Raw genomic sequence first — 24,091 nt, forward strand, 5'->3', positions numbered from 1 at the left:
TTGGTTTATGTGTGACATTTATTCACAATTGTACAGACAAGAACATAATTCAAACTCTAATAGCACTGTAAATGATGAATCAATAAAGTAGCAGGTCTGTTTCACCTCCTCATGTTTTTACAAAGCCGTCATTTCCTTAATAATATGTATGTTGCACTCTTACAGTCCAATCTTACTCATGTCGTCCTCGTAGTCTCCTTTCAACGCGTCATTCTACTCGACTCCGACCAAACACGGTGTCTTCAGAGTCCCTGTGAATGCTGGACAGCACAATGTCTCTGATTTGTCTGGTCAGTACCAGTAGGACCTTCGTTGCCTTCTGGTCTCCTGGATGCCCATTTTCTCCATCACCTCTTCCTCCAGAGTCTTTAGTGACGGTACGAAGGTTTTTTCTAGGGTGTCTTCTGGACTGGTGTCTTTAGGACCATCTGTAATATCAGAGAGAAAAAAAACCCTGTCACATGCAAAAACTTCAAAAACACAAGAATAAAAAAGCATAAATTTGAGCAGAGACTTGTCGCCCTGCCCCTGACAGCCTTCAGATGTGGTGGGACGACACGTCGTATGAACGAGGTTATTTCAAGAATACCGCAGACTTTAGGGAGTGCAATTAAAGGGAAACTTCTGTATTTTTCAACCTGGACTCTATTTCCCATGTTTTTGTGTCATAGTGACTAATGAGGATGTGCAGAAGGCGACTTAGCTAGTTGTTACAGCTTACACATGTCCCACTGAGATAGTTTACAAATCCACTCCAAGTCAGTTGTGGAGTTAGAAAAACGAACATTTATTCCTCATGTGTCACAAGCAGGTGAATCCTCTTGTTGGATATTATAAACTAAACAGGACAGGACACGGTATTAAAACTGTGTGACTACATAGCTAGTCTAGACTCCACTGCTCTCTCAGTTTAATCGTTTTTTACAAAGCAAAATGTATGAAGGGTCGCTCTCTTAAAGTGACAGTACGCAATTTAAAAAAACCAGCTTGTTCCAGAATGTATTCTTAGCAATCTTAAAGTTAAATGTAGGGATGGGAGTTTGGAAGAAACCTGCCAACACTATTATCTATAACGTTAACGATCAATTAATCGATTAAATGCTGCATGAATACAAAATAAAATATACAGTACTATGCAAAAGCCTGCTTTGATAACGGACGCTTTGATTTTGAAAAGACGAAAAGAGACTTGATCTTGTCAATCAAAAATACTGTAAATATAAAGTCAAGGAGTTCAGTGTTTTATGTTTTAGCCCCTGAAGAGGCATGAGGTTAGTTTTCACAGTAATCTTGCATATTTAAATGTGTTTTGTGTTTAAATAAGTTTCGAATAAAATTAAACCTACTAATTCATGCTAGCAAGGTTTGATACAGTAAGCTAATTTTGCTCAAATTAATACTCCTGTATTTCTGTGTGTTTTATAATTGTCATTGCAACTTTCAGTTTGCAAACTGTAGCTTTATCCAACTTAATTCTCAGCTCATTGGCTTGTGGATGTACTTATGGATGTATGTATGCATGTCAACTAAAAGTGCTTATCTTTTACGCTGACATGATCAGATTGTTATTTTAAGTGTCTCATAACATTTTCTGTATCATTTGCTTGATCCAGTCTGTTTGTTATCGTCTCGTTCTGAGACCTCACAAGTTGACTTGCTGCCAGAAGACAAGAGTGGCAGCATGAGTGAGATGGATATAGTGTTAGTGTTATATAAAAGGACATTCAATGTCATGTCTGAATATTTAGCTGATTTTGACAAACGTGGAAGAGGCCACACAAGATTTCAGAACGAGACTTCTCCTTGAGCGAGACTTAGGTTAGACAGAATAACAAACAGACAGGATCATGTTTTATTTCTCTGTAGGGTTCTTTCCATAATGTTGTCAGACACTTAACAATAACAATCTGAGCCTGTCAGTGTCAAGAACAAGCACTGTTAGTGGAAGGACATTTATAGTGTGCAAATCACCCGTGCAATTACTTTGCAGCGTATTGTAGCTGCTGGCTGCAGAGTTCGCTCTCAATGGGGAAAACAGGTTCCAGGTTGAAAAAGACCAAGTTTCCTTTTAAGTTGGAAGGTAATTCAGTATTTGTAAAGGTTTACACTTCCCATGTGTCTTCTAATTTAAAAAGAAATTAGTTTCTTCCACTATAAAACAATCAAACTGCATCACTCAGACACCTACTTTTAAAATGCTAGTCTGCATTTGGTGGAAATATGAATGACAGCCAGTTTCATGTGCTGACTCTTAGCTACACATGGAATAACCTGGTTACTGAGAATAATCCCCCGCCAACAAAAACACACACCTTTCCACTGCTCTGGCACGATGCCGTCCCGTCGCTCTACAATCGGTTTCGGGATGATTCGACCCGTCCTCACAGACACTCGGACTCTCTCTCCCTCCTCGGTGAATTTCCACTCCACATCAGTGGGCTTCCTGGAAGATCGATATCAGCGTGTCATGATTAATTTGTTATGAACCCAGAGATCATTAACATATTTTATTATTAGAATTTTTTAATATCCTGAAAGTAGTTTGAATAATGTTATTATACGGCATTTTATCTTGATGGTTGTGTAAAGGAAAAACATGCAAGAACTACAAATGACACTGTCATAGATACACAATGATGTCATTAAAAAGTGTGTAGAAAAGTTATTTTCTCTGCTAACTTGGTAAACATTTTGATCCCTCATATAGGCTGTTTAAAGATAAAATGTCATTATTTTTTTGCTGTTTACACCTATTTTTATTAGTTTGTTTACAGAATAAGACCAGGAATTAGAGCTGTAACTTCAAAACTATAGAATAGCAATAAATGAATAAATTAATGAACATGCCACCAAATGTTTCAAATGTAATATAAAAAATTAATCTAGGAATAATACTAAAATATTAAACATATATGTTAATTTACCTTTAGTTACATACATAACATAATTTGATACTTTACTTACTTTTATTTGATTTGCTTATTAGTTAGTTAGTTAGGACTTCAGACAGCAGTAATGCAAGACTATATAGAAAAGAGATTTACAATTTCTTTTGACTGTGGTTCTGCTCTTGTTAAGGTTCTGAGGTGGGTGTTTACATGGATAGCTTTATTTATAATCTTGTAGTGTAGTGAGGTTTACTGTACCTGTCTGAGGGGTCAATGAGTCCAACATCCCGGACCAGGAGGGGAGCCTCATTGGCAATGTAGGTCCCATGATAATCTTCAGTTTTTCCAATAAACCTGTAATGCTGAGACAGAAAACAATAGTTCTAACTGTTAAGATCAAACAGGTGGCAGCAAAATGGCTTTTCATGGTGCAGTTTGCCGGTTTGCTTTCAAAGCTTAACCTTGAAATTCTACTGGACATCTGCCTCCATCTAGTGGAGCGATAGAGAAAAAATGCACAGTGTATGACGCTGCTGCAATAGTAATTAACATGAAAACTAAGATGACTGAAAGCTCATCTGTGTATGCAAAATTGTTTAAATGCATTCTGAAGCATCAGCACTCTGTGCAGAGAGAACGGCAAGAGCAAACTGTATATGCTCTCAACATCTTCAACAATTACACTGCAACACACAGAACAGTTTACCTCTGGATAAATAGATTAGAGTAGTTGCTTACCGTGTTCAGTCCCTCCAGGATAACCCAGTTTCTGTGTCTGAAGACTTGGATCACTTTCCCTTGCTTCCCCTTGTCTTTTCCGGACAGAATCTCGACCTGAGAAACAATTTAAAAGCAGATAGTTAAGTATATTGTTGTACGAGCATTCTCCTACAGTATTACATCTGCCAGTTTAGTTCTGTCAATCCAGGTGTGGCCAAAACTAACAAGTCCGCTCTGGGTGGAGGTTTCAGGTTTGTTTTTAATCTTATTATTGGTAATCAAAGTTGTGACGTATGAGATATAACTTGCCCAGTTGACTTTTAAATATTAGATTTTAGGGAAGTGCACAGACATCTCCCCCTTCAGTAGAGAAAAAAATAAGATCAGGATTCACTGATGGCTATGTCATTGTTAGACAATTGAGTATTGATTCGTGAAGATCAACAGCTCATTGGTGCCCTAACAGCTGTCATTCACTTTTTTAAAATTTGTCTTTAAAAAGACAGGCTACATGGCATTAGTTGTGATATGACAGCCATATTTTTCTGGAATACAATCATAGAAAAAATGATTAGACCACCCTTGTTTTCTTCAATTTCTTGTTCATTTTAATGCCTGTTAGAACTAAAGGTACATTTGTTTTGACAGATTTAATGATAACAACAAAAATAACTCATAAGAGTTTAATTTAAGAGCTGGTATCTAGTCATTTTCCATGGTTTTAGTTATTATGAAGAAAACAATGGCTAGAAATGGCTAGAAAATGGCTAGATATGAGCTCTTAAATGAAACTCTTATGAGCTATACACGAAAGCCATATAATCCTGCTTTTGATTTAATTTTGGATTAAAAGTGAAACTCAGAATTGAAATCGTGATACCCCTACTCTATAGTGACCACCTTGCACAGTCAGTATTACCAGTAAGTCTCAGAACAGGACTTGGCTGTCATATCCACACACCTTACATCAATCAATCAATGTCCTTTATTTAGCCAGATTTTAAAAGAAAAACTCATTGAGATTTAAAACCTATTTTCCAAGAGTGACCTGGCCAAGACAGCAGCACAAAAGCAAAATGGTTATGCTAAACACACAAGACACAAAAAAATACAGTCACACACTACAGGAAAAACAAGAGTTGGATTTAATGATTACACACAGTGCAATCAAGGCCGGATTAACCATATGGGCAACTGGGCAATTGCCCAGAGGAGCCACAACCTCTTAATGGTCCAGGGCAGTGTGGGCACAAGAGAAATATCTGGTTATCTCTCGCTTATATGTTAAAAAGTCCGTTGCTCAAAAATGAATTTTGAGGTGACAGGGTGATTTCTGTTTAAAATGAGCTGAGGACCAAAATGCTACTTGATTCTAGATTCTTGATTTTTGTTTGTCTTGTCTTCCTCTGTGATGCCTCTATCAATTCAATACATTTGTGCTGGGAATAGGTGTTGTTAAATAAATATTGGATGCTTTGAAAGTAGTTGCTTACTTATTTTTTTGTGAAAATTGAGGAAACTTCCTTCCCTATCTTTTTGTACGGTGTCCTTGAGTGCCAAGAAAGGCGCCTTACAAATAAAATATACTATTATTATTATTATCTAGGTAGTGGCTCAATTTTGCCAGATTATACTGATGCTGATGGGTTTTGTTTTCATAACATCATATGTGAATGGCTTGACAAGAGGACCTAGTGGTGCATTTGTAGTTCAATGAGCATTTGCACATCTGTACATGACAGTTAGTTATTGATGTATTGAGTATATTAATTGTATATTACTGTAATTTATTTTATATTTTTCCAGATTATGGTATTCTGGGGTTGTGATGATGAGGCCCTTGAATATTGTTGCCCAGGGTACAGCAAAGTGTTAATGTGGCCCTGAGTGCAATCACAGGAGCCAATTGAGCTTATTTCTGTCTTCTAAATTTGACTTGAATTCCCCAGAGGTACAAGATGTGTCACTTTCAAGTCCTTCTGCACATCGTTCCAGGTAGACGGGGCAGAAATACATTTATTTATGGATTTGCAAGTAGCTCATGAAGTCTGAGGACTGGAGATGAGGTACCCACCGTGTCCCCTTTGAGCACAGACCAGTCTTCTGGTGCTATCGGCTCCACAAACACCTTTCTCCTCTTAATCCCCGGAGGGTTCCGCCTCTTAGCAGCCACCGTCCACGGTCTGTTGGTGCCATAGCGGTAGCCTTTGGGTATAACCACCCTGGCTGCCATCGACAGGACAGCGGTCAGCCTCATCTTGCTGCAGAGTGAAGATGAATCAAAGCTAGTAAATAAACTTAGAAAGATACCCAGCCTGCCATGAAAACACAAGCTATGCTAACGTTAGCTTGCGGGGAAACAGCACTAACAGTGTGTTACAGCGGCGAAACACATGCCACTATCTTTTCAAAGATATTCAATACCTAGTCAAGACTTCTACCTGTCTAAAAGCGTTATTTTGACCAAAAAAACCGGCTAAAGTAATATAGCATGCAGAAAGATCTTACCCTCTGTTGATGTCAATGTCACATGTAGCAGCTCCGACACTGACCTGAGCCGGCAGCAGCGCCTCCTTGTGGACAGGAGGGTGAGACCTGCCTACACGCATGCGCAGTGGCCACATAATGCATCTAGTTGGACAGCAGAAATGAGATTGAGAGATTGATTTGTGGGCCACTGAGAGCAACATGACCTTCACTGTTAGCTGTCTACTTTAGTGTAGATCAGGAGCCACATGTGGCTCTTTAGGCCGTCTGCTGTGGCTCCCTGTGGCTGTGACAAAAAAAAAGCATATGACATGAACAGTTTTTTCTGTTTTCCCTATAAACTGTATTAAAACGTCTACAGCCCGGCACCTTAACATCTACATTTTGCCAAGTCTAGTTTCTCTAGCTAGACTAGCTTTCGTTTCCAAAACTCCTGAGATATTTCTTTGGTGTCCAGCCTCTCATTTGCATTTGGCTCCCCGCTGCATGACAAAAATGACAAAATCATATTAATAAATGCTCATTATTACCTATTTGTAATGTTGGTAGGCTGTTACATCTTTATTGTGAGGCTCAAAATAGGGTTTGCGGCTCCGTTCCGACATTATTTCTCTTTTTTTGTCCAACAATGGCTCTTTTGTTAGTAAAGATTGATGAGCCCTGGTATATATTATTGTTAGTATGTATATCACACAGCCCAAATTAAATAATAAAGATATTTGAAATGTATTGTACAGACAAATTAAAATCTTTCTATGAGTACAGTTATTTTAAGATTTGAGGGTTTGCATTTAACCTGCATTTAACTTTAAATGAATTATTAAGTAACTTCCCCCTGGGGCTTAATAAAGTATTTCTGATTCTGATTTTGAATGTTTAAATGGTGCTTTTTCCCATTGAAAATTGTGCAAATGCTGTATTTATTGATGTTTTTTTCTGAGATATTAAGCAACGGGCATGGATACAAATGTATTATAAACAGCTTAATTTTTTTAGTAGGAAACAGATAGTATCTGATTTGTCTCATTATCAGCAGATTGTTCAATGTTGCAGTATTAGGCATTAAAACGTTGTATTGGGCCATCTTTAGAGTTTACCACAACAGTTCATTCATTTGTAAAATCTTAGTTGGAATAGTTGGTTGTGGAAATAGGCACTTACATGATGGGAGCAGCCATGTAGGCAGATAAAGTGAGTTATTACAAGCCTTACTGTACTGTTACTGTGACAAGGCTGAGAGATATTTATAGCACCCATACACCACAAGACAAGGCTACATTTTATGAAAACCGGCAATTTTACATGTACACACGCTGAAGCAGTCATTAATCTTGTACACTGGATGCACCAGCTGCCACAGACAACTTGCACAGAACCCGAACGTTTCGCTCCTGCACCTCATGGATATTATGAAAAAAAACAAAAGAAAAACACAAATGAAAATGGATTTAAAACATTTTGTCTCCATCCAAACAACACATACAAAACTTACATTCAACCAAACCCCATGACAAATTCACAGCTGTCAGGACAGGTTACATAACACCATAACTAGCTCGGCTATCACAGCCTAAAGCCCCAAAGTGTGCTGCGAGGGTCTCATGGGAGCAAATCATTTGTGACAAGTGCTCACATACGCAAACACACGCGCGTGCACACACACACGCGCGCACACACACACACACACACACATACAGTTGCCATAGTTTCAGACCAAAAAATTAGATGTGAAATGATTAATTTAGTTTAAGACAATTATTTACTCATGGAAAACATTTATTAAATCACCTCCGTTTTCTTGTTCATTTTAATGCCTGGTATAACTAAACTTCCATGGTTTTCCTGATAATAACCAAAATCATTATCAAGAAAACCACAGAAAATGCCTAGATATCAGCTCTTACATTAAACTCTTATGAGCTATTTTTGTTATATTTGTCCAAACAAATGTACCTTTAGTTGTACCAGGCATTAAAATAGACAAAAAAAAAATGAAGAAAACAAGGGTGGTCTAACAATTTATTTCATGACTGTATTTGCAGACAATCAATGCCTACAGGGTTTTTCCCCCAAGGTCAAATTTAAGCACTTTTTTAAGCATTTTCAAACTTTTCAGCACCTTAGAGCTCCGGTTAATACATATTTATATACATTATATTAATCATATTGCTTCTTCACATTAAATTAAATTGTATTGTGGCATAAATAACTAGAATTATGTTTTGTGACAGCATTCTGCAGAAGCATGATAGATTGAAAACAAAAGCCTCATGGTTAAAAATGTGTCACCGGTTTCTAGGTAGACTTGGCATCCTATATAACCTAAAATCAATCACTTTATTCAAGATCCAAGTGCTTTTCAAGCTGTTTGAATGTTTTCCAGCAGCCGTAGTATCCCTGTGACTAAAACCTGATTGTTGTAGGTGCTTTCCAGACTGAGGGCGTGGATAATCTTCAGTCAGCAAGTAGGATTTCCTGAATACAAACATGACAAAAACGGTTTTGTTTTTGTAATCAACATGTTTATTAAATGGACTGGCAACTACAACAGTGAACTAAGCAGCAGATTAAGATGAATGACAGCTTCCGAAAGTAAAAGAGAAAGCTTAACCAAACATTACACATTAATGCCAAATCATACCCTTGGAATTAACTCCAGACTTGAGTGGGACACTTTTATAGTTTTAACTCAGTGGTATGTTCTAGGTGGGTATAAGCCTTTCTAGGCACAACAGTGAGGTCTATTTTCACTTTTAAAAGCTGAGGTTTCCCTTCGGTTCAATATTTGATTAACTGTGGGCTTATGTTCGCAAATACAGGAACACTAAAGCGATGACAATGATGTCCAAGTAACATGGTGAGCAGGTCCAGCATTACAAAAACACTTGAACCTTAAAATTTACCTTTAGTGAAAAATAACAAACACCACATTTTGAACATGTTGTCTCAACTATGGAAGCCCATTTCAGACAGTAATTGATATTAATGAAAACTTAGCCTTGTTATAAAGATAAAAGATCCTACAAGTCATTACAATAAGAAACTGTCTTGAAATTACAGAGTATCTCAAAAATAATGACTCAGACATTTTGAGGTGTCATAATTTTGAGTTTCTTTTTTTTGCAATAGTAAGTCAATGTTAAATCATTATTTGGTGATACCAAGTCCTGAATTTGCAATAATAGGACAATTTGCAACACTACAATGATAATATGAAATTATTTTGCAGTACCAAGAAATTACTGCACAATCCTCAGGTATTATTTTGCTATATTAGGTCATTATTTGAATAAAGTTTCTCATTCATATCTTAAAGGATCTTTTTTTATATATATATATATCTCACTGGCAGAAATTGGCTTCCATACTAACCAGACATCAAAATAAAACACTTTAAAAACATCACAACTTTGTTTCACAGCCAAAACAATAAGACCATTGAAGTAAAACAGACTCATATTCCAGTTAAGAGAGTTGGAAACCAAAAAGATCAGAAAACAAAGTTTTTCAGATGGTTCACTCTGTAGATTCTTCTTACTTTAATTTCCTTCAACAATCACTTTGTGTAGATAATGTTGGCATTAAGAATGTCAGCAATGCGTTTGAAAAATAAACATATTTGGTACAACCAACTACTGAATGCAATTAAGTGTTTCTTCCCAATTACATCTCCAGTATCAAGCAATGGCAGCATAAATGTGCGCTTATGAGTTTGTAATAACATGAAATTTGAGAGTTGAGTTGATGGATTTGAAAGAGTTTGACAGATAATTTCTCCAAAAAAAAAAAAGGTGCCAAAACAAAACGAAAACATTTTTTTACCCCACCACACACAAATGCTACAGAGCTCCACCTCCTAGGTTTCTAGACCGACCAAGCTCTGACACAACAACATTCAGGAATGTCTTTCTGCTTTCAACAATCAACCAGCTAAAGAAAGTTACAGAGGGGTTTAGCAGAGTGTTTCATCCTACAATATCTCTTCTTTAAATGGGCTTTACATTTTCAAATCTGGTGAAATTAATTTACACAATTTGGTCACCTGCAATGAAGCATTCACTACACCAAAGCAACAAAACCTGTGTTGCATAAAAACATGATACAGTGAACTAGACAATGATTAATGGGGCAGGAAAAAAAAAAATCCAGAAAGTGCAACTTATCATGTATCCAATGACTGAATATATGATTTAAGATGAGGCTGATAAGCTAGGTGGAACAAATGGAAGTAAAACATTTAATTTTATGAACTAACGCTGAGAGCATGAGTGAAAATTTGTTCTTATTCCTGTACAATATCTGTTTTAAAACCATCAAATGGGAGTATTTTATCTTTTCTTTTTCTGGTTTAAATCATTTTTTAATTTATGATATATTCAGTGTTTATTCCCTCTAAACTGAAAAAATGTTTTTGACACCTAGCATTCAGTCTTTGTAATTATGTAATTGCACTTAGAAATAAAAAATATATACACACCAAAATCCCATTTATAAATGAGCCATAAAGTGCTCAGTTCAATTGTTTGAAATCAGATTAGGAAACTTTTTTTGTTTTTCTGGGATATATGATATCCCAAAAATGGCAAATGAAGATTTGTTTGTCTCTCAATACAAACACTTGGGTTGTTTTTTTTTTTTAATTCTCCTATTAATTAAACAGCTGAAATCTGGCATCCTGCGAGTAATCATGTTGATGCTTGTATTCCAGAGAAAAGCGTCAAAGGTTCTTGGTTTTCTTCTGAGAGTTGACGTTAAGCGCTGTCTGTCACAGGCTGCAGAGAGAACAGTGAAGAGGAATTTAGTACATTTGTCTCTGACATGCAACATAAACATACAATTTTATCATTTAGAATTTGCATGGTTCCTAAGTATCTATACTTAGCATTACTGCATAATATTTTAAAAATAATAGGATGGCGTTAGCCCAAAACCTGCAAAAACACCAGAATGGCCCTTTGAGACCACACTTCCTTATAATTTGAGGTTTCCTGGGTAAATGGGCCAACAAAGGGAGTTTGTCACCTTCACTGCTGTTAGCTGGCCTCCTGCTGGAGCGTTTTCCTGGGCCTCTGCTTTCGACTCACTCTGTGAGGAGGGAGCATTAGCCTTGGGTGCAGCCACATCGTTGAGCTTGGCCTCTGCGTTAGACTTGTTGCCGTCTACTTTAGGATCTCCTTCTGCCTCTGTATCCTTCGGCCGCTTGGGTGATGCCTGACAAAAAGGATTGAGAAAGTGTCAGAGAGACTTTACGGCGCTCTACCGAGACCATGTACGACGGACAGACTCTGTGCTTACATCTGTGGACTCCTCTGCTTTTCGTTTAGTTCCTCCCCTCTCGTTCTTCTCGTCGATCACCAGGGCCCCTTCATCCTCATCGCTGCTGCCCTCGGCATCGGCTTTCTCCGAGCTGCCTGTATCCCCTGCTCCTTCTGACGCGTTGTCCTTCTTCGATGACTACAGGCAGAGATTAAAAGAAAAGTGTGAGGGAAAAAAAAGGAATAGTTTGACCCACAAAGAGCACACAACACACTCTAAATGTCGCCTTGAATAAGTAAATGGCAGTTCTATTTAATTCTGAGGGTAAAGAGTGGAAAGTAACCACTATTTTTGACCACTAACGTCGGATTGTTTGCCCTGTTTTCTTTACCACTTTCAGCAACCAAACCTACCAAAATTTGACATGACAATCATAATGTAGATTACTTGCAGTATATTTAAACACACTTGGCCTCTGCCCTCGAAATAAACACACCTCGTAGCCTTCATGCGTGACAGTGGGGTTGTTCTCTATCTCCCAGAGTCCCTCAGCGAAGCCTTTCCTCTTGTTTGCTTTTCCATACTTCTCCTTATTTTCATCGTATGGGAACAAATCCTTGGCCCCCAGGTTTGCCCTGTGTGGGTCGAACATAACTCGATGAGTCTTCTAGATGTTTAATTGGCAGAGATGGTGTTATAATAATGTTGTACTTAATTCCTACATACAGCATTTTAGTGATACATAATTAGTCAGTTATTAATCAACAGAAATTCATCAATTTTCAAGGATTACTGGTGTTTTTCAATTGGCAGTTATGAGGAAAATTTGATTTCATTTTCTTCGATTCTTAATGTTTCTGCCATAATTAAGGCTCAACTTGGATTAGGACCAAAGACAATAACACACATTACTCACGTCTCATGCGTCCCAAAAAAGAACACCTGGTACTTGTTTGAGGGGGACTTCACGGCTCCATCAGGTAACTCGTCAATCTGTGAATTAAGAACACACACACTTCTTGAGAGAGGATGCTTATGAATCCAAAAATCAATACAACTCTTCTGGAAAAATGATAATGAACAAAAACACAGCAAAAAAGTAGATTCAAATGTCAAACTGATGACTGTCATTAGTATTCTGAATGAGAAATGATTAATTCTTAGCATATCAACACGGTTGACCATTTCCTGTCACTAGACTAATGAATTAACTGTTTCAACACTAGGGGTAGTAATGCCACATGCTAGGGTTAGACAACTGGACAGTACTATGGAGTATTCCTTGTTGCTAATTGAGGAGTATTTAAAATGTATTGTTTGCACTGTTTAATTTCACTATTCTGCCAATACATTCTGCATTATTAAATGAGCACAGCAAGACCCAGAGGCACAGGAAGACATGGCGTCCGTTTGTAAACTGCCAGACAGGCCTATGGCCTTCATAGATAGGGCCACTGTGTTAGGATAGGTGGGGCAGGACCTGTAGCCTGCTCACAAGAGGCGTGGCTGATAAGATTAAAAAAAGGAGGGAAGCTGCACAGAGATCTCTAGTCACACCAACTGAAGTATTTTGAGTGGTAGTACAAATCCATTTGTTTTCATTTTAGTACCACTCTAAATGAACCAAAAGAGTTTGTCATTCAAAGCTAAATAATAAAAAAAATTATAAACATTTATTGACACTGTAATCAAGTGTTCCCTCTTCAACCTTTCAGCCTAGTGGTTAAGGGTCATGTGTTTCTGTTTCCAAATTAATTTATCTGGTATATTTTTGGCTCTAGTGCAGGAGAGCTACAACCATCAGTTGATGAACAAAATAATTAACTGACAGCTACTTTGATAAACAATGAATCATTAAGGTCATTTTCCTGCAAAAATGGCAGAAAATGCTGCTGCTTTAAGCCTCTCAAATATGAAAATCAAACTGTATATCTTTGGATTTTGGACTGACATAAAAACAACTAAAGACATCTACTTGGGACAACGACTTTTCACTATTTTTCTGACCTTTTATAGACCAAACAATTAATTGAGATCCAGATTAATAGATAATGAACATGATAGTCAGTTGCAGTTCTATTAATGTGCCAAATCTTTTAGGTTATTTTTATCCACATTTTCTCTCATTTAGTAGGCTATACGCAGCGTCACAGTATTTATAAAGCTGTGAGTGAGGCTGCGTTAGAGAAGGAAATGTATCCTAGTTAAAAGTTCACATTTTCTCCCATGCTGAATTATTAGGAAACACTGACTGTAATGTTGGGCTGCTGTGTGTTTATAGGCCGTGTAGACGTTACGTTATGGTCTTATACCACTAGCTTTTTTATTAGCCTGGACAAAAACTTGACCGTAATGGAAGTCACTCTAACGTTACAAGCAGATGCACTGCTTTTAAAGTTGACATTGAGGTGGAATGTGGCTTTTGTGATCTGCACCCTGAAACTATCTCACATTTACTTTGGTATTGTGAATTCACATACAAACTTTGGAAGGACATTGCCTCGTTTGTTAACACAAATATTTTCACTGGTTTTACTTTGCATTATAAAGATGTCATATTTGGCTGTCTTGATCACAAAAAGAAGGATGATGTTGCATATTTTCGTATAAATTTATTTTTTCTTTTTGCCAAATACCACATACATAAATGTAAATTTTCAAGTAAAAAAACAAATTTATTTTAGTTGAAGTCAGAGTTTAAACAGTATATCTCAACTCTCTCCTGTCGACAAAACAAAGCTGTGGAGACTGCCAACATATGCACTTAATGCGTTTAATGTCTTTAACATGTAATCTTGCCTCTGTTTATTTTATTATTTATTCATTTGTTTTTGTTTAATTATTCTTCTATTTTATTTTATTTTAGATATTATTTACTTCTATTCAAATTTTTTTTGCATTGTTTATATTTCTGTAACTCGTTTCTTCTTCTTTCTAACTGTGGATTGTATTGCTGTTTGATATAAATAAATAAAATTTAAAAAATAAATTTAAAAAAGCAGATGCACTGTTGCAACAAGTGTGGGCAGCCAGGAATGTTTACAAAGTATCAAAGAATATGACTACACAACCAGCCATGTGTAATGCAACAGTTATTAAGGAAAACAACTTAAAACTTATTTAGCCAATATAACTGAGCCTAGCTTCGTGTCCTCAGATAGCCCGATTTTCACGTTACGTTAACGGTCGCTACTGTACATGACCATTAACTCGTTCAGTACATGACCATTAACTCGTTCAGTACATGACCGTTAACTCGTTCTGTACATGACCGTTAACTCGCTCTGTTACCCAACTGCTGTTTTTAACGGTTAGCTGAGTTAACAGTAGCCCAACAGGCCCCCTGGGAGCCGAACAACAGTCACATGAAAAGCAGCGTTGGCGACAGACAGCAGCCAGCAACTACATTCATATTTAGTTAGCCGAGCAGGGTAATAAGGGAGTCTGTCCACTGGATGACTCACCCCAAAGAAATGTGTCTACAATTGCCGTGTGTGGATGCTGGGCAACGCTAGCTACCACGGCTAGGCTAACTCATGGTAGCTAACGCTAACTGCTGTTAGGCCTTGCAGGTAAACAAATGCTAGGAGCAGGCAGCCAGAAGGACTGAAATAAACACCACTATCTATGCTGGAAGCGAGATAAATAAGGCCGCGTGCTTACCCTGGCAGGCCAGTGTGGATAGCCCTTCATTTTAGCAAATACAAGATCTCCAGGTTTGTATTCTCTTTGCCTGTTGGTCCTCGGCATGATTCTTGCAGAAATGGCTTCCTATGTCGGATATATGAATTAAAACGCAGTAGTAGGTCCAATGTGACAAGTTATAGGTTTGTTCAACACCTGCTGCAAACAAGCCAAGCGTCAGTTATTCATCCACATTAACCAGGCGGAAAACTGGAGCGAAGACGCGGCGGGCGACTTTTTTTTTTCCCCTCCGCGGATTGTGTGGATTGTAACCACGGCCGGTGAAACGACACAGCACTGGTTTAAGTTTCAATAACGGTACAAATTAAACGGTTAGACGCTGTAACTACTTGGTTTTAGCGTAATCCCACAATCTACTGGCTCGTCCCTCGGACTGTTTGGGTTTGAAATTGAACCCGCTTTCCACTTTGCAGACGCGCCCCCAGAGCCTGATGAAGCCGCACAGTGAGCGCCCCTGTCGGCCAAAACCTCATACTGAAGGGAGCGTTATATTTCCCACGTAAAATAAATAAACAACTGAGAAAGCAAGCAATCGTCACCCTGTTAAAATAACACTAACTAACTCATTTTTTCAAGTTTTGCAGGAAACACAAAAAACTTTACCAAAAGTGTAACATATGACATTTATTGATCATTTCACACAAAAAGGATGTAACAAAGTATGGCTATTGGCATAATAACACAATGTGTAAATTATGTAACTTAAGAGAAATAAATGAGGCAATTTTTTGAACATGCCTTTGTGACTTATGGTAACAAGATATGGTAACACTTTATTTTGAAGGTGTCTACATAAGAGTCTCACAAGCCTGTCAGAAACATGACATGACACGTATCATGAGCATTAATGTTACTTCAAAGTGTCATTAATGTTCATGACACATCCCATGTCATGTTTATGACACGCTCATGTCACTCTTATGTAGACACCTTAGAGTAAAGTGTTACCAATATTAGTGTCAACAATAGAACACTGATAAACTAAACTGATAACTAAACAATCTCCCTCTAGCTCTTCTTTGCTGGGTTCTTATCTGATGCCTATGAATGTGGCAAATTGTCAAAGAAGTGATGATCTTAAAGGGGTAAAATCACATGATCTGATCAACTGAGGATGAAGGAGATTTTACCATAGGTGGCTGGCATCATGAGGAGATGATTTAGGCAAAAAAAACAATTTTGACCAAAAATGACTTAGGCAATTATTTTAACAGTGTGACGCAATACAAACATTATTCACCTGGTAATTTTCAGCACAATAGACTGACTAAGATTGAAATTCAAGGTACAATTTGTTTTTATTCTTTTAAGGTATTTACCCTACATTCAGTGGGCCAAAAATAAATGTAAGTGCAATTACATGACCAGATTACCCTACAAGGAGGCCCAGGGCTAAAGGGGCCATATAATCAGCCACTTCGGTCCCCTTTGTGCATTGTGTACAGTTTTTCTATGCTGGAATAACACATAGATGTGCTGCGTAGTTAATGAATATGCAACATAGTAAAAATACTGTAATCATTTTTGTATTTTAGAAAAAAATGACCCTCTTCAAGATAGAGCCTCAATATCCCTTCATGTTTTTTAATATCAGTTGATATGGTACTTTAGTGATGCATATTTTAAAACAAACAAATATGTAATCAAAATTAGGAAAAGCCTGTAGCTTAGGCTGTCTCCCAATTCCTCCCACATACAGATTGCTCCATTGTAGGGTTGCCATCACCATGCTTTTTTATCATGTATCATCTCTCACAAAACAGCTCAAATCCCAGATCATCATCCCTTTCAAATTAGCTTAAAGCATATGGAAACCCAAACATTAGACCCATTTGTGGGTGATAGACACTTCAACCCAGTCCAAGAGGCTCCAAGGTAAAAATGACTTGTGGGCCCCTATTTGGTCAAACAATTTCCTCCGATACAGTCACAGAGTGTAAAAAGAGAAGCCCGGGTCAAATGGCATCATAGCACTGGGGTACAACACACACAGTGTAACAAGAGCTGCAGTGTTGGGGGGTTATAGCAAACAGCACTGGAAATAAAAGGATGGCTTCCGCTCAGGTGCTCATTGGGTGTGTTCAGCCTGACAGAACCAAGGTGTTTTGTGATCATGCACCACCTTTTGAGCCCTGCAGCAGGTGCAGACCATATTTTACTGCCTGTGTTGTACCCCAAAGATACGAAGCTGGTGCTTTTGCTGGGGTCTGGAGTATTGCAGTTGCCCACCTAGCTCAGTTGATAATCTTGTCCCAGGTTAGATCAAACCATAAAACAGTAGGGGTGTCCACTTTATATTGGCTAGTATTAGTTTTTTTGTGATATTGGGCTAGATGCATGGGCAGTGAAGTCAATAAGGAGAGATGAGCATTATTTTGTTTTATGTAGTCAGTAGTGTAAATTCAATGTAGTCAGTTTGGCAGTCACTGTGTTATTTCTCTTGACTTGTCACTCCTCAATTTTAATCCTTAACACGTTCAAATTGCTATTTCAGTCGTGGAGATTAGGGTGGATCACCTACAGGGTTTTAACCACGGCTTTAAAAATAATGAGGTCAGGAGTTCCCCTTAGCCATCCCTCACCATCTTAAGAAATTTCTGGCAATAAACCAAAAGTAAGTTTTTTAATTCTTGGATAGTTTTGGATTTTTCAAGTTTAAAAAAAATTTAGTTAAGTGTTCAGTTGTCTTTACTGTGAATTTAATTTTCTGACATGAAATTCAAACAACATTTGGTAATCTTGAACAGTTTGTATCTGGATCAGGGTAATCCAGTCCGTTGCTTTTAAAAACCTGCACAAATGTAAAATGGATTAGCTGATCCTGGATAGCAAAATGTGGAATTTCCAAACCTGAATCATTCTGATCCTGAATAAACTTGGGCCAAATTGTTGTATAATGATTTTTGTTTGATACTGACTGCTAAAGTATTTGGGGATAATTTTATGCCGACAAAACATTTTAATTAAAAAAATTAACTGTAACAGTAACAGTGAAACAAATCAAATGCAAAATATAAATAAATGAATAGGCTATAACGTGATACAAGTACTGTATCAATTGAAACTATTTAAAAATTTGGGGTTGATTTATTTTACATTTTGTTCCTGAAATCCATCCTGAATCCAGGATATTCCCATTTTCTATAATCAAAGGCGTATATATATATACACACACACACACACACTCGGCCTGTTGGGGACGTTGATGCCCTGAAGTTATTTACCGACCGATAATAAACAGCAGAAGAAGAAATGGGCTGCGCAGAAAGATGCGCAGTAGCCGTTTCTTCAATCATGAACGGTGGAGGTGAATGTTTTGATGGATCGTAGGGACTAAAAAAGCCAACTTTAGAGCTGAAAACCACAGCTGCCGCACCAGCAGATGTTGCATTTTGTGCAGTAAAAAGACCTGGGACGAATTTAGTTTGACTAAGAAAGAAAGGGCAGGTTAGCTGATTTCGTTTGCAGCGGCGGCCTAGCTAGCTAACGTTAGCTAGTGCTGTGGAGTTGGACAGTCCTTTCATTTAATGAGCTCACCGTGAGGCCCTTTTTAACCTGCTGTGTTTTTCTTCATACTACAGCTCCACTGGGGATTATTTCATTATCTTTGTGGCTATTATTATCGTACCTTGATAGTCGAAAAGTGAGTGCGGCTTCTTGAGACCACATCCAGGGGAAGTGGTTATCCATGTCCACGAGTTCCTGCAGATTAATAATCTTTAATAACATCAGCAAACATGTCTTTAGTTGCATATGGCAGCAGTGATGATAGTGACTCGGAAGAAACCTCGACGTCCGTCGCACCGGAGAGCAAAGTCAGCGCAGGAGGTCTCTTCTCACGCCTGCCTGCTCCTAAAAAGCCAGGACCTGCAGGAGGAAACGATGGACCAAGAAAGGAGACGAGATTGAACCGTTCCGCAGGAGACAGCTCGTCAAACGATGACCTAGATCCTCCACCATCTAAAGGAGGCTTATTTGCTGCACTTCCCAAGCCGAGGAAGCGAACAGAGCCTGTCAGGATCAGTGTACCGCAGATCCAGAGACGGGATGTGAGTACTGAGTCCTGTCAGAGGCTTGTTTTTACATATTCTCCCTCCTGTGTTGTGTAATCACATTGTAATTCACATATCTATGTATTTCTTCTCCACAGTCAGACTCTGATGATGATGATGAACCAGCAAAGAAGAAACTACAACCTCAAGTAAGAATACTTCAGTTTATTCTTTATATTTGCTTTAGAGCACACTCAAACTTGTTTTAAATGAAAAAACAAAACATTGAGACAGGGTTTGCTCATCTTGGAGATCGAACAGATGACAGAAAAAAATGCTACCTCTTCTCTATATCCTAGATAATCCAGAAATAATTCAGCCGTTTAATGAGACCTTGTCATTATCACATTGTAGGATTATGTACACATGATATCAAGCTTATTTGTGATTTTTTTTTTAAACGGCTGCTAGAACATTTTGTATTTAAACACTTTAGTTTTTAAGTACTCAAGCCAGCTTAGATTTGACTCTACCACCTCCCTGTTTTTAGTCTCCTCTGATATTCTTCGCCATTTCCACTTCTGTCATAAGGCTAAAATACATAAAATGGAGGGAAGTAGTAACACAGATTATATTATTTCATCCTTTTGCATAGTGCACCACAGTTTCAAATTACATGCATGTAACTGCCCTGAAGTCACACTGCTCCTTTCCATCCATATCTCTTGCCTCTTCCAGGGTTCAGGCCTTTCCTCCCTCCTACCACAACCCAAAAACCTGACATTTAAGGAGATGGATAGACCCCTGATTCCTCACACGCTCACAAAGCGGCAAGAACCAAAAGGACCTAAACCTGGAGCCCCTGCTCAAGGTCTGCTCGGTTCTAGTGCATCTCCGTCTGCTATCAAAGCTGCAGCAAAGTCAGCTGCCCTGCAGCTGGCTCGGCAAATAGCAACCGATGACCAGGATAACGAGGAGGACATAACCCCACAGAACTACTTTTCTCTGGGCGAGAGCTCCCAGCCTCTCCCTGCAGTCATCCCCAGTTTAGACCCTGAGCCCAGTGTCCCCGCAGAACCTTTTGTAATTGCACCCGCAGACGAGCCGGGTCAGTCGGATGCACCTCTCGACTTTGGGGGGAACCACGACGGAGCTGGTGCATGGGGAGGTCAATATCCTCAGTATGAACAGCCCATGGCAGGCCCAGAAGCTCTCCCTCAGGTAATCATGACTCATGAAGTACCTTTACACTACAAACACATCAGTCAAAAGGCTTTGGATTCCGATTGCATGTTTGCAAGTTCAAATTTACTTGATCAGTTACATAGACAGTATAGACACTTACATGAGATGCTCACAAATACAAGAACACCTTAACACCCAAGAATAATGCAACCAAAAATAAAAATAGAGGATAAAAAAGCCACCTCCTTGTCTTTATAGTCGCCCTGCACAAATAAAAGAATGAGTATAGTCCACTGATCAACTATTGACACTAAAGGTACGTAAACCAGCAAAACTGGAACATGCATTTAAACATTTTCTCTTCTGACAGGGATATTATAACGAGCCATACTACCCAGATCCTGAGGGCGGATTGGCAGAGGCTGAAGAGCCGGGCAACTCTGCCATGTTTGATGATGAAGCGGTAAGAAGTTTGCGGCTTCTCTCTACTATCTAAATACTTTATAAATAGGTTAATTCTTGATAATTTTGCAGCTGCATCAAGCCAGACTTAAACATAATTTAACTTATATGAGCATTTTCCATCCTGTGCTTCAGTTCATGCGGCTGCAAGGGAAACGGAACAGGGGCAAAGAGGAGGTGAAGTTCCTGGAGATCAAAGGAGATGACCAGCTAAGTGGCAACCAGCAGTGGATGACCAAGAGCATGACAGAAGAGAAGCAGACCCGTCAGTCCTTCAGCAAGGTGACTGACTCCATCTCTGTCCCTGCGGGGTCTTGCATTGGAGAACAGAATTTATAGGGTTGGGTGTAAAGTTGTTATAAGTTGATTATGTTATTTTTTTTGGAGTGCTTTTGGAAAGTGGAAGGATATTGTGTGCTTCAGCTCACTTTTAATTTGCACTCAGTTGATACTGGGAACGCCTAAAGCCCATCAGATATAAAATTTGATTCAACAGACCAGATTCTGACTTCTCTAACAAGATCAAAGGAGGAAATGGCTTGAGTAATCTGACTCTTGAGGTTTATTCCCAAACTAAAACATTCAGATGGGCTGTTAAAAATTATTTGATGCAAGTCAAACAGGATAAAAAGTCAGAACATGTCCTGTCCAGTTTTGCAAAACATACACTACAGCACACTGAACTTAATGTGCCATCTATCTTTTTTCATTTCTGCAGAAAAAAGGAGAACAACCTACAGGACAACAGCGACGCAAACACCAGATAACGTATCTTATTCACCAGGTGAGTGCTGCTAAAGCCCAAATTATAGTCTGTCAAGGCTGTATCTGTGGGGACCCAAAAGTCAGCGTAGTCCTTTAAAGGCTACATTATAGATTTTTTTTTTTTACAGCAAAACTACGCAGGATTCGAGGGGGAGGTATTTAAAAGTTAATTTTAAATGATGTAACTAAACACACACAGAATATATTGCAGCTAAGACTTGGCAAAATATAAAATTAGTACATTATGTGTATGTGTGAGTGTATACAGACCGGGGTGTGAATCAGGGTTTTCTATACAGACATACCAAGAGTCTGCACACCTGGTGTGACATGCCTGCACAAATTCAGCTCCAAAGTGGTCGGCTGCTGTGCTTGTTGGAACAAAGCAAGCATCGGCCATTGTGTTGACTTCAGTGTGTCTGCGGTTTACGCAGTAAGCTGCATCATGACCAGCCTACACAAGGCATTCAAACAAGCCAAATATAGTAACCAAATGTCTCTTAACTTTGCCTGTAGCTTCTTGTTTAACCTTCAGAGTAATTGGCTACAACCGTGTTGGGTGTTTTTTATTTTCTACACACCCTGGATTGTATTCAAAGCTGTGAATCGTGAACAGGGTGGGGATTTATTAATAGTGTTTAGCAGGTTGGTATTCATATTTGTCCCTGTACTCACTGGCTTTTGGCTAAAAGTAGGTTTTCCCGTAGTTTGAACCCTATAATTAGGTTAACTCACCTTAGTGCTTGAAGGAATATTTGACCCTTAAAATGATTATTTGTATATCACAAAGGAAAAAGAAGGGGAAAAAAACAATTTTCCAAGTAAAAAAAAAAAAATATATATATATATATATTATTTTAAAGGTAAAATATTGCTTTATTTACAACAGCAGACTGGAGCTTTTCCCCCTTTAGAAAAATTGCTTCCAAATGACCAAAAAATAACCTTTTCACTTAAAAAAAAGCAATATTTCTAGTTTGTACTGCTATTTACTATTTGTTTGTTTTTTTGCTATCCACTTTGCTACTGTAACTCGTGAAGTGTCCCCGTTGTGGGACTAAAAGGAAGTCTTAATCTTATATTTGCATGACATTTAGTCTCACCAGGAATTTCACTCATTTTTGTTTTTCCACAGGCAAAGGAGCGCGAGTTGGAGTTGAAGAACAGCTGGGCAGATAACAAGCTCACCCGCCGGCAGACACAGGCCAAATACGGTTTCTAAAAATGTCACATTGTGGACTCTTGGTGGGCACGTGGAAACCCTGCGTCAGACAGTAGAGTAGAGCTTTCCAGATTCCCGACACAGTTGGAAAACTTGTTTTGGGAAAAAAAACTATACACACCTTAATACAGATTTCTCTCCCCTGCTCTCTCTCCTGTATTTGTGTTATATTGTTATTATTCAGTAATTATTTTTGGTCAACTGTTTCTTAAAGTGTTACTACTGTAAGGAAAATCCAGCCACAGACATTAAACTTCCGTTCACAGTAATTTACAGTAAATATAGGCTCTATCCCTACAGATAATACCTGTTTTTAAGGTACCTGTGGCCAGTCAGTGGCAGAGATGATGTAATGTGACCCTCAAGTAGCCATTATAAATGTTTTCCTTTTGAGAGTGTATGCTTCCCGTTCATACAGTGAACATTGACTCCTTTTTTAGAGATACAGACATAACTCAACAAAACCAGGTTTAGTTCTCTGGCAATTAGTACAATGTTGCTGTTTAATGAGATCTGAAATAATAAATGAGGCGGAGTCAGTCCAAAGCTGTGACACATTACATATTTATACGTTGAAAACAACTTGGGAATAAAAAATAAAGATGGAATACTTATGCTGCAGTTTCTCACATTCTCATTCAAGGATGTTAAAGGTGTCCATGTTGCTAATTATATCATCCCTATTTTTATTTGATTTACTTTATGCTCTTGCATTAAAAAGTTAGCGAAGACGTTTTTTTTTCCATAAATAAATTGCCAGAGAACCAAACATGGATTTTACTTTGAACTGGTTCTTTAGTGACCATCAGACCGGAGAAATATGTGATTATAACGTGAAACAGTTATGTTTTACCTGGCTGCATCCAGCATGCATCTTATTCATCCATTCAGTGTTTTCATTCCACATTTAGCCCTTGAAGATACCCTGAATGGTGATTGCATTCATTTCAACTTGTTCTTTTTTCGTTAGATAACAGATTCTGCTGTTAAAATGAATCTGTGTTCTTGGCTCGTCCGCTGCCAGTGAGCCAGAATGTCTAAAAAAGGCTTAATTTTGTTAACTTATATGAACTGTTCAATGTGGTAAAACAAAATTACTGCCAACCTCTCCAGCTTTGGAATATAATGCAGATTTGTGCTCACTCTCTTGGGTGGATGTAAAGATCGTTCTTGCATAAATCTTTCCCATCTCTGGGAAATGTCTCTTAAATGGCTTTTCCCTGAAGCAATGATATTCTTTCAGGCTCTTTAATGGATTCCTATGGAAGCACATTTCTTCCAGTAAAAAAATAATGAATTAGTAACTCAAAATAAGGACCTAGTGTTTCAAAGTAATGAGAAACTTTGTCAAAATAATGAATTAGGCCCCAATCAAGAGCGATAGATCTGTGTGATTGAGGCCATAGTGT

General features: G+C 38.2%; 3 protein-coding genes across 3 annotated transcripts; 1 reads left to right on the forward strand and 2 right to left on the reverse strand.

Annotated features, from left to right (window-relative positions):
* mrpl24 (mitochondrial ribosomal protein L24) lies at nt 1–6,178 on the reverse strand. The gene is made up of 6 exons (XM_059350222.1): nt 6,117–6,178; nt 5,683–5,869; nt 3,627–3,722; nt 3,147–3,250; nt 2,313–2,443; nt 1–428 (listed from the first exon to the last, which is right to left on the reverse strand). Exons 2-6 carry the CDS (start codon nt 5,863–5,865, stop codon nt 292–294), a joined length of 651 nt encoding a protein of 216 aa, XP_059206205.1. The 5' UTR covers nt 5,866–5,869; nt 6,117–6,178; the 3' UTR covers nt 1–291.
* Nucleotides 6,179–9,610: 3,432 nt separating this feature from the next.
* Nucleotides 9,611–15,503, reverse strand: LOC131985101 (hepatoma-derived growth factor-like). Its single transcript, XM_059350141.1, has 6 exons — nt 15,015–15,503; nt 12,268–12,344; nt 11,848–11,986; nt 11,391–11,549; nt 11,118–11,306; nt 9,611–10,867 (listed from the first exon to the last, which is right to left on the reverse strand). The coding sequence occupies exons 1-6, from the start codon at nt 15,099–15,101 to the stop codon at nt 10,847–10,849; spliced, it is 672 nt and encodes a 223-aa protein (XP_059206124.1). The 5' UTR covers nt 15,102–15,503; the 3' UTR covers nt 9,611–10,846.
* A 2,783-nt stretch (nt 15,504–18,286) lies between these two features.
* On the forward strand, nt 18,287–23,996 carry prcc (proline rich mitotic checkpoint control factor). Its single transcript, XM_059350013.1, has 7 exons — nt 18,287–19,105; nt 19,207–19,257; nt 19,787–20,269; nt 20,604–20,696; nt 20,831–20,977; nt 21,414–21,479; nt 22,596–23,996. Exons 1-7 carry the CDS (start codon nt 18,794–18,796, stop codon nt 22,680–22,682), a joined length of 1,239 nt encoding a protein of 412 aa, XP_059205996.1. The 5' UTR covers nt 18,287–18,793; the 3' UTR covers nt 22,683–23,996.
* Nucleotides 23,997–24,091: the final 95 nt, after the last annotated feature.

Source organism: Centropristis striata, chromosome 14 (assembly GCF_030273125.1).
Source record: "Centropristis striata isolate RG_2023a ecotype Rhode Island chromosome 14, C.striata_1.0, whole genome shotgun sequence".
Lineage (NCBI taxonomy): Eukaryota > Metazoa > Chordata > Actinopteri > Perciformes > Serranidae > Centropristis > Centropristis striata.

Coding starts and splice junctions, on each gene's coding strand:
- mrpl24 (XM_059350222.1), bottom strand. CDS start 5,865: ATGAGGCTGACCGCTGTCCTGTCGATGGCAGCCAGGGTGGTTATACCC. Junction 3,723..5,682: donor CTGTGCTCAAAGGGGACACG/GTGGGTACCTCA, acceptor ATTGTTTCTCAG/GTCGAGATTCTGTCCGGAAA. Junction 429..2,312: donor CGTGCCAGAGCAGTGGAAAG/GTGTGTGTTTTT, acceptor CTGATATTACAG/ATGGTCCTAAAGACACCAGT.
- prcc (XM_059350013.1), top strand. CDS start 18,794: ATGTCTTTAGTTGCATATGGCAGCAGTGATGATAGTGACTCGGAAGAA. Junction 20,270..20,603: donor GCCCAGAAGCTCTCCCTCAG/GTAATCATGACT, acceptor CTCTTCTGACAG/GGATATTATAACGAGCCATA. Junction 20,697..20,830: donor CCATGTTTGATGATGAAGCG/GTAAGAAGTTTG, acceptor CCTGTGCTTCAG/TTCATGCGGCTGCAAGGGAA.
- LOC131985101 (XM_059350141.1), bottom strand. CDS start 15,101: ATGCCGAGGACCAACAGGCAAAGAGAATACAAACCTGGAGATCTTGTA. Junction 12,345..15,014: donor ATCCACACTGGCCTGCCAGG/GTAAGCACGCGG, acceptor CTTAATTCACAG/ATTGACGAGTTACCTGATGG. Junction 11,550..11,847: donor TCACGCATGAAGGCTACGAG/GTGTGTTTATTT, acceptor CTCTGCCTGTAG/TCATCGAAGAAGGACAACGC.